Genomic DNA, 14,261 nt, shown 5'->3' on the forward strand with positions numbered 1-14,261 from the left:
TTGAGAATGCATGCAACAGTTTTCATCAATAACCACACTGATAAAAATGAGATAATGAAATGCTACAGGAAAAAAAAATAAGTAATTTCGACATTAAAAAAAAAAATTTCAGACAAGAATAAAAAAAGTTAATCTTATATTAATACTCAATTCAAGTGTGTAGAAATTAAAGCGTAAATATCAACGATATAAAATTAAGTTAAACCTACTCAACTTTTCTAATACTGGTGTTCCCATCATGCACTGGGGCATGAATAATTAATGTGGTTGATCTTTCACTGTTTTCCAGCTTTACACTGTTTTATCATTTCTGTTGTTATTAGGTTCAGTAACTTGCCATTTTGTGACATTTAGATTTATTTTCTACTTAAAATTTCCAAATAAAACATATATTTTAAAAGCATGGGTAAAATTCAATGATTTTACACATTTGTGTAAAAAAAATATTTTGTTGAATTTACTGAACTCTATATGTGAAATAAAGTAAATTAAAGTTATATTAAAGTAATATTTACTTAATTACTTCATGAATGATAACTTGAATAGTTTTTACCTGATAATAACAGGAGAGTTGTACAGAGTGAAATTTACTTAAAATGTGTTTTTTTAAAATGTGGATTTTATCAAGTAAATCCTACAATTTTTTTTTTTCAGTGCACCTGATGTTGAGTTTAAAACCATCCAATGCAAGTCTGATATTAATGTGGTTTGCTTTTATTAAGGCCTAATTCAAGACCAAACCCTAAAGTGAGCCCTGAGAACATCTGTCCTGGGTAAACAGGCCTTGGCTTCCTCTAACACACCATATTTGATTAGGACATTTACTGTTTCTTGCTTTTGGGACAAGGTGTTGAACTCTTTTAGCAACTCTGGTTTTCCGGTTTTTCTTTCAGTTCAAATGAGAAAAGCCTGTGTGTGTTTTTTTGGCATGTGTGAAAGAATATGGCAGCAGCTGTTGCTGGATTATGGACAGAGGGGGGCAAAGGGCTCTGTTGCCGGGCAGAAATTATCACATTTAGCAACACGACCTGTTGACATTGCAATTGCAGGTCTGATGGTGCATTAGTGAGAGCTCACCTGGTTAAGGGGATAGTTCACCCAAAAATTAAAATTCTGTCTTAATTTACTCAGGGCCCATTGCCTTAGTATGGGGGGAAATTACTATAGAAGTCAATGAGGTCCATGAACTGCTTGGTTACTCCTATTTTTCAAAATATCGTAACAGAAGAAAGAAATTCATACAGGTTTGGGTGAGTAAATTATGAGAGAATGGTCATTTTTGTCTGAACTGTATCTTTAAGTAAACTTGTTCAAGTAGAAATCAATGAAAAAGCTTGTTTGACCCAGTATAAAGGCCCATTCACAAGAAAAAAGGACAATTATAAGCATAAAGATAACTACTATATCAGCGTTCACACCTCTGTTTATTATAAAAGCGTGTGTGACTGTCACTTTAAATGTTCAAGCTCTTAACAGCATGATGGATTCTGATTGGCTGTCAACGTTTGTATCGTTCATCAACGATTCAAACGATCTCGTTTCTCTGTGACGCCGTGGTGTGAACTATGCTCTTTAATTATGAGGTAAATATGTATTGTTTTTATAATAGTCTATCATCTTTGGTGTGAACGAATTAAATATGGTTTCAAAAATCGTTCTAAATGTAAAAGCCACATAGAATCGCTTTCAAAATTAATCATTTTTCAGCTGATGAAGCGGTAAAGCATTGACAGCCAATCAGAATCCATCCTGCTTTAACGAACGCGAGCATTTAAAGCGACAGACCTGCTTATATAGCTATATTTTGATCGTCGATCCTAATGTCTCCTCATTCTGACTTAGGTGATGGTGTTACTTTATTAAAAGTGATCAGAAGCGCATTTTTACCACAAAATATGAAGTGAAATAAAAACTCACATTTCTATAAATAAATCACATGTCTTCATTGTCCTCAAAACAGCATCATTTTAACCATTACAGTCATCATCTGAGAAAACAAACTCTCTGAAACTGACAGTCATGTGAAGAAACTTGAGCTCGGAGAAAGTGGAGTGTTTCACAGATCCTGCAAGAGTGAAATTGAACTTTCCCTGTTTTCAGGCGAGGAAAGGAAAGTGCGAGAAATCTCACAAGATAGTCAATCTCGGTCTCATGTTTTGTAACTTTCTAACAGGAGTTTTGCACATTTGTGTGTGTGTGTGTGTGTGTGTGTGTGTGTGTGTGTGTGTGTGTGTGTGTGTGTGTGTGTGTGTGTGAGGAAGTCAGAATGAAAGACACAGACAAGGTGGAAAAGAAGGGTTTTTAGGCTACTTTGCTTTCCAAAAGTGTTAATGGAGCAAAATAAGCTGCAAAAGATAATGCGTCCAGAGTCAAAATCAGAACATATTGCTCATCTTCAATGGGAAAATTACAAACACAGTATGTCAGATATTGTGAATTCGCTCTTAAAGTGACAGCAGCCTAATATTCCTGCGGCCGTCTGTGTTTATAATATTAATCAAACAAAAGACAAAGAACAATCACTCAATTCTCTGAATATCTTTAGTAACTTTAATAAGGATTAATACATTTTTCATGGCTGGTTAAAATTTTTTATTGGCAGATGTGGCAAAAAAAAAAAAGTTTTAGGCTGTGTTTAAAAGTAATGGATTTACCCGTTTATTTATTTTGATAGAAAAATGGATTTAATTAATTATACTAATATTGTATATGATATTTTTCTCATTTTTGGTGCAACATGAGGTTTCGGTCCCAAAGGCTGCTGGTGAACGACACACACTATTTCCTGCAGGGCTTCAAACACAAATATATATATATATATGTTCTTAAATACACATTTTAGCCAACCTTGTCAGTTTCATATAGTGTCACAACATCAATCGAAACAAAGCCGTTCTCATGGGTGTGTGAGTGCGTGCGATAGTGCGTGTGTGAGACAGACAGTGTGTGCTATATGTGAGTGTGTGTGCGTATATGAGTGCTTGTGTGTGTGTGTGTGTGTGTGTGTGTGTGTAAGTGCTCATGTATGCATGTACAGGTGAAGGGCTGTACTGTGTGTATTTATGATCATATGCTGGTGGTGTTTTCTGAAGGATGTTTCTGATATTCTCAAATGTCTCGTTCATCTTTCCTGTGAACAACACTGATGCTAGACACGCATTCAGTAGAAGAAATAAAAGACTCTGCAAATAAAAAAAGAAATATAAGGCTAAAATATAAGAAATAAAAGGTATAAGAGGCATTTAAGGCATCAAATATTTCAATCTAAGTTCAAATCCAATATGGAAGAGAAAAGCAAAATACAAGTTGGTTTTAATACTTAAAATGAAATAAATACAGAAAAGTATAAGAAAAAAATAGTTTGATGTAATGTAAATAAACCCGTTCTCATCATATGGAACATGTTTATGATTTAACATTTCTCAGGAGATGCATGAAGTTGAAATAAATGATAATGATTCTGAAAATATTGTTAAACTGTGTTAAATACGGTCCGGTAAAGCTGCTCTCACTCATGTTAATAGTTGACTGTGTGTTCCTTCAAGTCAGTCTCATCATATGATTAACAGATTATATTTACATTTATTTGGCTTCTTATTATTATAGGGTTTTTTTTTTTCACATTTTTGCACCATTATTTCATCCCATCCTTGAGTTTGTTCATAGACGACACTTCTGGAAACATTTCAAGGTCAAATCAACAAAGAAAACAGATTCACTTAATGACTTTAATTTCATGACTTAACAGTTTTGTAAGAGTGTGTGCTGAACAGACGAGGTAAGAGTTATGAGTTAAGACGAGTCAACAGGTGCTTCGCTTGCAGACGACGGGATTCATTTGCATATCCGGCCATCAAAACCACAAGACAGATTTCTGGGAAAATGTTTGCATTTTTGAGTCAAGGATAATAAAATAAAAAAAATAAATTAAAACAAAATTAAATTAAATTAAATAAGATACAATAAAATGGGAAAAATTAATAAATAAATAACCTATAACATTAAATTAAATTAATTTATAAGATAACATCATAAAATTGAATTAAATTGTATTAATTTAAATAAATAACAGCATAACATAACATTAAATACTATTTTACTTCAAATTAAATTTTAATTTTAAATTAAATAAAAAATAATATAACAAGATAAAATTAAATTAAATAAAAATACACAGTCTAAGCTGATAATTATATTTCCACGAATAATGCTAATTTCTGAGTTGAATCGAGTTTCTTGTAGAACTGGTTGATCAGTGGATTCCCATATAATAACTATAATTATATTTGAAAGCAACAAAATAATAAAACTTCACGAGCATGCTGCTAACTGAAATCGGTCAAGCTTATAAATGTGTGAATATCATTAGTTAGATCAAGTATCATTTCAAACTGTAACGTCTCTTCTTGTAAAGTGTGTTTTGCAATGTTTTGATATTTAACATCAATGCATTTTATAATGCGATGTGAACACCTTTAGGTACTCATAACAGCATTACAACAGCTTGTTCATGAGTGTTAGTGATGTCTGATTGGATTATTAGACATTGCATAAAGGTTTCTATTAATGTTTTCACCCATGGAGGAGACTGTTATTGAGTGTGTGTTGCTGAGTAATATAGTCCCGAGGACAGTCATAACACGAGGAGCGCGGACACACACACAGGTGCACATCACCAGTAAAACTGCTCTGTCATTTAACACTGGGGGAATTTGAGGCTTTAAACTGGTCCCGTCACGTCACGTCTGAGCAATAATCATCTGTCATATTCAGAAACACATTCACAGGAACACAGCTTCAACGCTAAACCATCAGTGACATAAAGCTAGCTCATGTTCTATACTGCAAAAGAATTAGGGTTAGTACAAGTCTTTCTCAATGTTTTTCTAGTTTTTTTCCGATGCAAAAAAACAAACAAACATTTTAAGCAGCAAAATTACTTCAATTTAATCTTGTTTTCAGAAAAATGCATCAAAATGGAGTTTGTTTAAGCTTAAAGCAAGAATAAATACATGCCAATATAAGGTCAGAAACATAAATCTTGTTTTCACTATTATTTTAATGATGACATTTACCACACCCTAGCAACCACCCCGAATACCCTAGCAACTGCCTAAAAACACCTTAGCAACCACCCAGAACACCCTAGCAACCACCTAGCAACCACCCAGAATACCATAGCAACCACCCAGAACACCCTAACAACCACATAGCAACCACTCAGAACACCCTAGCAACCACCTGAACAACATGAATAAGCCATATCTCAGCACCAAGAATAAATACATGCCAATATAAGGTCAGAAACATAAATCTTGTTTTCACTATTATTTTAATGACCACATTTACCACACCCTAGCAACCACCCCGAATACCCAAGCAACTGCCTAAAAAACACCTTAGCAACCACCCAGAACACCCTAGCAACCACCTAGCAACCACCCAGAATACCATAGCAACCACCCAGAACACCCTAACAACCACATAGCAACCACTCAGAACACCCTAGCAACCACCTGAACAACATGAATAAGCCATATCTCAGCACCAAGAATAAATACATGCCAATAAGGTCAGAAACATAAATCTTGTTTTCACTATTATTTTAATGACCACATTTACCACACCCTAGCAACCACCCCGAATACCCAAGCAACTGCCTAAAAAACACCTTAGCAACCACCCAGAACACCCTAGCAACCACCTAGCAACCACCCAGAATACCATAGCAACCACCCAGAACACCCTAACAACCACATAGCAACCACTCAGAACACCCTAGCAACCACCTGAACAACATGAATAAGCCATATCTCAGCACCAAGAATAAATACATGCCAATAAGGTCAGAAACATAAATCTTGTTTTCACTATTATTTTAATGACCACATTTACCACACCCTAGCAACCACCCCGAATACCCAAGCAACTGCCTAAAAAACACCTTAGCAACCACCCAGAACACCCTAGCAACCACCTAGCAACCACCCAGAACACCCTAACAACCACATAGCAACCACTCAGAACACCCTAGCAACCACCTGAACAACATGAATAAGCCATATCTCAGCACCAAGAATAAATACATGCCAATAAGGTCAGAAACATAAATCTTGTTTTCACTATTATTTTAATGACCACATTTACCACACCCTAGCAACCACCCCGAATACCCAAGCAACTGCCTAAAAAACACCTTAGCAACCACCCAGAACACCCTAGCAACCACCCAGAATACCATAGCATCCACCCAGAATACCCTAACAACCACATACCGACCACTCAGAACACCCTAGCAACCACCTGAACAACATGAATACGCCATATCTCAGCACCATACAGACATGTTTGTTGACTCGTATGTAATCATGTACCACACCCTAGCAACCACCCCGAATACCCAAGCAACTGCCTAAAAAACACCTTAGCAACCACCTAGAATGCACTAGCAACCACCCAGAATACCAGAGCAACCACCCAGAACACCATAGCAACCACCTGAACAAAATGAATTAGCCATATCTCAGCACCAGAACATCGTAAACACATGTTTGTTGACTCGTACGCAATCATGTACCACACCCTAGCAACCGAGTGGTGAGTTTTGCCACTGCAAGCACCACTTTCTTCTGGAAATGTACAATCTAGCAAACAGATTTTTCATGTAGCGAGACTTAATATTTTCAAGCATATTGGATTGAGAGTGACATAAATCTGATTAATGTTATTCCATATTCAATAATGCAAAAATTACATTAGGGTTAAACTATACAATGGCAACAATATAAGTATTTTTCTATTGTTTTCCAGTGCAAATATCTTAACATTCTTAAATCCAGATGCATTGACTGGAGAAGCAAAAATTATTCCTGAAAAATACTTAAGAATGAAATTAGTTTAATTGTAAAGCAAGAACAAATACATGCGATCAGGAAAATACAAATAAATCTTGTTTTTTTTAAAGATGATATTACAGAGTCAGACCCCGTTTATTTTAAGCACATGCAAACTCATGCATTTCAGTTAGCAAGACTTAATATCTTCAGGCATTTTGCTTTCCAAATCTCGATTTAGGAATGCTTAGATATTTGTACTGGAAAACAAGAGTAAAATGCTGAGTAAAAGTGAACTTGAGCTTCACATCTGCAGGAGGATCGAGATGCTCCACCCCAAAACAGGCAAATACTGCATCTCAAAACTGAACTCCACGAGTTATCAAAACCACATCTCTGCTGAACACACGCAGCTGAGGAGAACACAGCTTTAACACACCTGAAAATGTCGGGAAGCTCCGGGAACGGGAAGCTGCGTCAGTGGCTGATTGAACAGGTGGATTCTGGGAAATACCCCGGGTTAGTGTGGGAGGACCCGGAGCGAAGCACCTTCAGGATCCCGTGGAAACACGCGGGGAAGCAGGACTATAACCGGGACGAGGACGCGGCGCTCTTCAAGGTGATGTACGCACACTACAATCTCAATAATAAAACATGCATGCTTATAAATGTCTTTTTTTTTTAAATGTCTTGTCTCAAAGTGTGTTTTTGCATCTTTTTTTTTTTTTTTTGCAAAAAAAAAGCCACTTGTTTTTTCGATATTTCACATTTTATAATGCATGACATTCATGGTCTCTCGTGCTCTTCGCGTATCGGTCAAAAATGACATATTTCAATGAAAGGAATGTACTAAATTTTAGTTTGTTAATGTTTCTTTTTTATTATTTATTAATTATTTGTATTTTATGATACTAAATTATATTTACGCTGTATTTATAATCTATTTATTCACTTTTTGTGTGTAGACCTGAAAATGTAAAAACTGTGGTAAATCTTGAATTCTGTAGTAGAGCAACAGACTGTAGTTTAGTTCTTTTTAAAAACGACACTTGACAGATTATTGCCGAAGTGAAAAATGTTTTTAAAAGTGTAGGCTACTTAAAAAATTACAGAATTTTATATTTAGAGTTTGAATTCTATTTTGAATTTTTATATGAAATCTATATTTTCTATCTAAATCAAAGCTATAAATCTAAACAAGTTGTGTTCCAAATTTAAATCGGAGATTGATATCTCAACAAATGAGTGTTCAGTGAGAGTGTGTGTGGCTGCAGTACCGAACGCTTCCACTAGGAAACTCGTCTCCCATTAGAGCGCTAGTGGGACTATTTTTTTTTTTTTACAGGACCATGTATTTTCGAATCATGTCCATGAATTATTGTGTGTGTGTTTTCACATAATAGCAATACCATACCAAGTTTTGTACCATTGCAATGAAGTAAAAGAATTTTTATTTTATTTTTATTTGACCGAATTGTAAAATTGCCCGAAGAGCACCAGACTAGAGGGTTTAGTGTCTGAACATGGGCTGCTGATATGCAATAATAACACATAATATAATGCTGTATATGAACATGCACATTAGTTCAGCGTTATATAACAGGTTGCTGCTGGTTTGTTGGAGCAGGCCTGGGCTCTGTTCAAAGGGAAGTATCGTGAGGGAATCGATAAGGCGGATCCTCCGACCTGGAAGACGCGTCTCCGGTGCGCGCTGAACAAGAGCAGCGACTTCGAGGAGCTCGTGGGCCGAAGCCAGCTGGACCTATCAGAACCCTTCAAAGTCTACCGGGTTATTCCTGAGGGAAGCAAAAGAGGTACACGCACACACAAGCTTCCTATAAGGGTGCCCCATAGACACACATTAATATTACATTTAAATATAATATGAGATAATTGGCAATGGCAAATAAACTTCAAACTTTAAACTTTAATTACAATATATATATATATATATATATATTAGGGCTGCCAAAATAAAAGTTTTCTAAACCTGCTGCTGTCTGTAATTAATAATTAATAATACAATAATTAATAATACAATCTCTGTTGTTTGATTCATTACTTTTAGGTACTGTAATTTACAGAAAATCACTCAAAACATCTTCTGTTATGTGCACTTCATGCACATCATGATTTTTTACAGAAACATTTTTTGTAACAACAGAACATTTTTTTTAATTGATTGGCATCACTAATGTATATAATATATATACATATAGACACAATTTTAGAATTATATATATATATATATATATATATATAATATTATATAAATAATATAAAAAGTACACATTTATATATATGAATAATAATAAAAAACTTTTTTTTCATTAAAATGTTAATAATATATAAATAAATATAAAAATTAGAAATAAGTAGGCTATATATGTATATTACAAATACAAATGAATAAAACATTTTATTACATTTAATTTAATTACTCATTTCCCCTCCATTTCAGGACCAAAACCATATGAGAAAGTTTCCACAAGCTCAGTTCACCAAAACTACCCGTTCTGTCCCTCATATCAGCCTGTGGAGGCTCAGGTAACACAAGCCCAAACCAGTGTCTGGCAAACTACAACTAAATGAAACTCTACAGTAATACCTGGCCATGATAATATGGATGAGAGATGAAAATGAACGTATGATTGTAGTGTTTCTGTGGGCGTCTCCACAGGTGTTCAACTTCCTGTCAGTTCCTGACCGAAGCTGGAGGGACTTCCTGTGTGAGCAGAACTCACTGTCAGACACTCACTCCAGCCAGAACTCACGCTGGGACACGGGTAATTACTCTATGTGTGTGTGGTCATTTGTTTATTAGATATATTGTCATTTAAAGTGAAGAGAATGTGTGTGTGTGTCCAGGGTACCAGATAAGTGGATCTTTCTACAGCTGTAACACATTTGACTCGCCTCCATCACCGTTCAGCCTAGAGACCAGCATGAGATCAGCAGAGGCCATGGCACTGTCAGGTACACACTCCCTAACAACAGCCTAAAACCCACATAAAACAACCTAAAAACCAATAGCAACCTATAAATGCTCCAGTAACCACTAAGAACATCTTAGCAACTACATACTCATGACCTACAGTATTAGCAACAGCCTAGCAACTACCTACAAATGCCCCAGTAACCACTGAGAACATCTTAGCAACCATCTTGCAACAGCCTAGCAACTACCTATAAATGCCCCAGTTACCACTTGGAACATCTTAGCAACCACCTACCAACAGCCTAGCAACAACCTACAAATCACCCAGTAACCACTGAGAACATCTTAGCAACCATCTTGCAACAGCCTATCAACTACCTATAAATGCCCCAGTAACCACTTGGAACATCTTAGCAACCACCTACCAACAGCCTAGCAACAACCTACAAATCACCCAGTAACCACTGAGAACATCTTAGTAACCATCTTACAACAGCCTATCAACTACCTATAAATGCCCCAGTAACCACTAGACCATCTTAGCAACCACCTAGCAACATCCTAGCAACTACCTACAAATGCAATGATCTCTGTTTTCCATTGTTTGTTCACGTGTTCTCGCCGGTCTCTGAATGTCTCCCAGACCCGCGTCTGCAGGTGACGGTGTTCAGCGGCGAGACTCTGTTCGCTGACGTCACGGTGACGAGTGTCGAGGGCTGTCGACTGGCTCCTCCCCCTGACAGCTGGAGCCCCGGCGGCCCCGAGTTGGTTCCTCTTCCTCAGGAGGAGCGAGGAGCGCTGGAGGGAGGCGTTCTGCTCTGGATGACGCCCGATGGCCTGTACGCCCGCTGCTTCTGCCAGAGCCAGGTGTACTGCGACACGACACACACACACCTGCGCGACAAACTCGGTCAACTAGAGAGGGAGCAGACCAGCAAAGTCCTGGACACACAGATCTTCCTCACAGGTTAGAAGTCTCTCAGTTAATCCAACACTGAAGTGACTTAAACTGCAGTTCCTCCACTGGCCACTAGAGGCGCTGCAGAACAGAGTCAATCCCATAGAGCCGCATGTTAAAATGCTCAACTTTACAGCAGAATAAAACATGTTTACAGTCTGGTGCAAAAAGTGGTTTTGGTCTATATCGCTAATTCTGACTCATGACGACTAATTTTTTTATAACTCATCCGTTTAAATTATATTAAGCCAATGTTCAAAATGTCTTTGTTCGCCTTGTTTTCCTCCGGAGGCACAGAATAAAAAAAGTAATTGCGATTTTTTTTTTATCGTTTTATCTTTTTGCACGATATAAAGTCGTAATTGTGAAAAAAACCTCAGATTAGCATGATATAAAGTCGCAATTGTGAAAAAAACGTCAGATTAGCATGATATAAAGTCGCAATTGTGAAAAAAACCTCAGATTAGCATGATATAAAGTCGCAATTGTAAAAAAAACCTCAGATTAGCATGATATAAAGTCGCAATTGTGAAAAAAACGTCAGATTAGCATGATATAAAGTCGCAATTGTGAAAAAAACCTCAGATTAGCATGATATAAAGTCGCAATTGTGAAAAAAACCTCAGATTAGCATGATATAAAGTCGCAATTGTGAAAAAAACGTCAGATTAGCATGATATAAAGTCGCAATTGTGAAAAAAACGTCAGATTAGCATGATATAAAGTCGCAATTGTGAAAAAAACGTCAGATTAGCATGATATAAAGTCGCAATTGTGAAAAAAACCTCAGATTAGCATGATATAAAGTCGCAATTGTAAAAAAAACCTCAGATTAGCATGATATAAAGTCGCAATTGTGAAAAAAACGTCAGATTAGCATGATATAAAGTCGCAATTGTGAAAAAAACGTCAGATTAGCATGATATAAAGTCGCAATTGTGAAAAAAACCTCAGATTAGCATGATATAAAGTCGCAATTGTGAAAAAAACGTCAGATTAGCATGATATAAAGTCGCAATTGTGAAAAAAACGTCAGATTAGCATGATATAAAGTCGCAATTGTGAAAAAAACGTCAGATTAGTATGATATAAAGTCGCAATTGCGAGAAAAATTCAAAGTCAGAATTGTTAGATAAAAAGTTGCATTTGCGAGTTATAAAGTCAGAATGGCGTGATATAAAGTCGGAATAGCAAATTATTAAGTCAGAAATGCGTAATATAAAGTCAAAATTGTTTGACAAAAGTCAGTATTGCGTAATATAAAGTCGCAATTGCGAGTTATAAAGTCAGAACTGCGTGATATAAAGTCGCAATACCTTTTTTATTTTTTAAGCTTCCGTAACAAAGGCTGCCCTGACGTCTAAATGGCATCCTTAAAGTCGACATGAAACGGAAGTTGCGCTAGTCGTTACTCCCCTATAGTGACGAATATCGAGCGAAACGCTTCTGGAACAAGAACAAATGTGGGCGGGGCTTGATTCGGTCTGTGGGGAATTGATTGGATGGTTTTGGTTTGCTATTGGCTGATCTCATGTGAGTGACAGGTTGCCCCGCCCACATCATCAGAGAAGATTCAAGAATTTATTAGGGCTGTGCAAAAGTTAATTGCGATTAATCGCATCCAAAATAAAAGTCTGTGTTTACATAATATATTTGTGTGTGCAGTATATAATTATTTTGTATATATAAATACACACACATGCATGTATATATTTAATAAAATGTGTTATTCATATATAAAATATTTATATTTATATAATATAGATTATGTATTTATAAACATATACAGAATTTAAGCGCAAATAATTCTTAAATATATACATGCATGCATAGGTATTTATATATACAAAATAATTATATACAGCACACACACACATATTATGTAAACACAGACTTTTATTTTGGATGCGATTAATCGCAATTAACTTTTGCACAGCCCTAGAATTTATGATTCAACATAAATTTTATGACAAATCATTTATAATAAATACTACAGTATTCCATAAAAATAATCAATTTTGATTTCATGATGACTTTTAATACAATATTCACTCACTCATGCAGAACTCCAGGCTTATTTCCTGCACGCACGTCCTCCTCCGCGATTCTACGTGCAGCTTTTCTTCGAGAGCTGTGACCCCTCTGCAGACAAGCGACCCCTGACCGTTCAGGTAGTGACCTTTGACCTCTCCATTCTCACTGTTCACCTCCACGCGATCAGACACCGCTCTCTTCTGCTGTCCTCAGGTGGAGCCGCTGTTCGCCCGGCAGATGACGCTCCTCCTCCAGCAGGGCGGCGTCGGTTACACGAGAAGCACGTATGAACTTTCACCTCTGACCCCTGAGCAGATTTACACACATCCAGATTTCCCTGCCATCAACGGACACCAGACGCATGGGAACTTCATCCAACAGTGACCCTTCAGGAGTTACGCGACGTTTCTAGGTTTTACTGTGTATCGGCAAAGGAAAATACAGCAATTTGTAATTAGCAGTTCATATTAATGACCCAAAATCAACATGTTTACGGTTTCAGAGCCACGTAGCAATAAATGCATTAATCCAAAGTGTGTACAGGTCTTCCAAAACAAAATACATCATAAATAACTATACGATTATATATAATAATAATGAAATATTTCTGTGGCTGTATCTAATTAATAATGTTTATATTTTTGTTATTCTCTCTGCTTGCACTGTTTTAACAGCATCTCAGGGACTAAATCGTTTTTAAATGAATGTACGTGTTATTATGTGAATACCTACAGTACAACAAAAAACATGTGATTTCAGGAACACCATCATAACTTTACAGTTTAATAATGCTGTAAAGTGCAGCATTAACTGTAAAGTGTTCCTTCAATCAGAAGTTTGCTTGAGTAAATCGTCACATTTATTTATGACTTACAGATTGAACGTAAACATTTACAGGTGAAACTCAAAAAATTTGAATATGGTGCAAAAGTTGGTGCAAAATATTATATAGACTCATTACATGCAAAGTGAGATATTTCAAGCCTTTATTTGTTATAATTTTGATGATTATAGCTTAGAGATTATTAAAACCCCAAAAGCAATATTAGAATATTGTAGCCCTCAAATTGTATTCACTTTATAGCCCTTAATCCTGTAATTGTGGACAAATGTGGGCACAGAGGACTCAGGTGTGATCCTAATTTTTATTTATTATAAATGTTATATCACTGTCTTCGATAAAGTTTTGTCTATCCATTTATGGTGTTTTTTATTTTATTTTGGGGGTATTTTGAAGTTATTTACTTCAAAATGTACCATATTTTCTATATAAATTATGCTTATTTATATATAAATATTATTTTTTATTATTTTTTACATTCAAATATCATTCTAATAAATTCTTAAAACCTAAAACCTAAAGATGAAGTGACTTTTCTGTCACCTGGTGTCTTATTTTGGCTTATTTTAGAGAACTCTAAATTACAGTTTTTCCTATTCATTTCTATGGGTGCCCATTTTTGACCCAAATACGAGATTAAGGAGTTTTTCTTTGTAG

At 36.0% G+C, this 14,261-nt stretch overlaps 1 protein-coding gene across 1 annotated transcript; it reads left to right on the forward strand.

The window, feature by feature from the left end:
* The first annotated feature begins 7,154 nt into the window (after positions 1-7,154).
* irf4l (interferon regulatory factor 4 like) lies at positions 7,155-13,386 on the forward strand. Its single transcript, XM_039690099.2, has 8 exons — positions 7,155-7,452; positions 8,461-8,647; positions 9,295-9,380; positions 9,514-9,619; positions 9,702-9,809; positions 10,415-10,738; positions 12,794-12,900; positions 12,977-13,386. The coding sequence occupies exons 1-8, from the start codon at positions 7,279-7,281 to the stop codon at positions 13,145-13,147; spliced, it is 1,263 nt and encodes a 420-aa protein (XP_039546033.1). The 5' UTR covers positions 7,155-7,278; the 3' UTR covers positions 13,148-13,386.
* The last annotated feature ends 875 nt before the right edge of the window (positions 13,387-14,261 follow it).

The sequence above is a fragment of the Pimephales promelas genome, chromosome 13 (genome assembly GCF_988280905.1).
Source record: "Pimephales promelas chromosome 13, fPimPro1.hap1.1, whole genome shotgun sequence".
NCBI classification, from domain to species: Eukaryota; Metazoa; Chordata; class Actinopteri; order Cypriniformes; family Leuciscidae; genus Pimephales; species Pimephales promelas.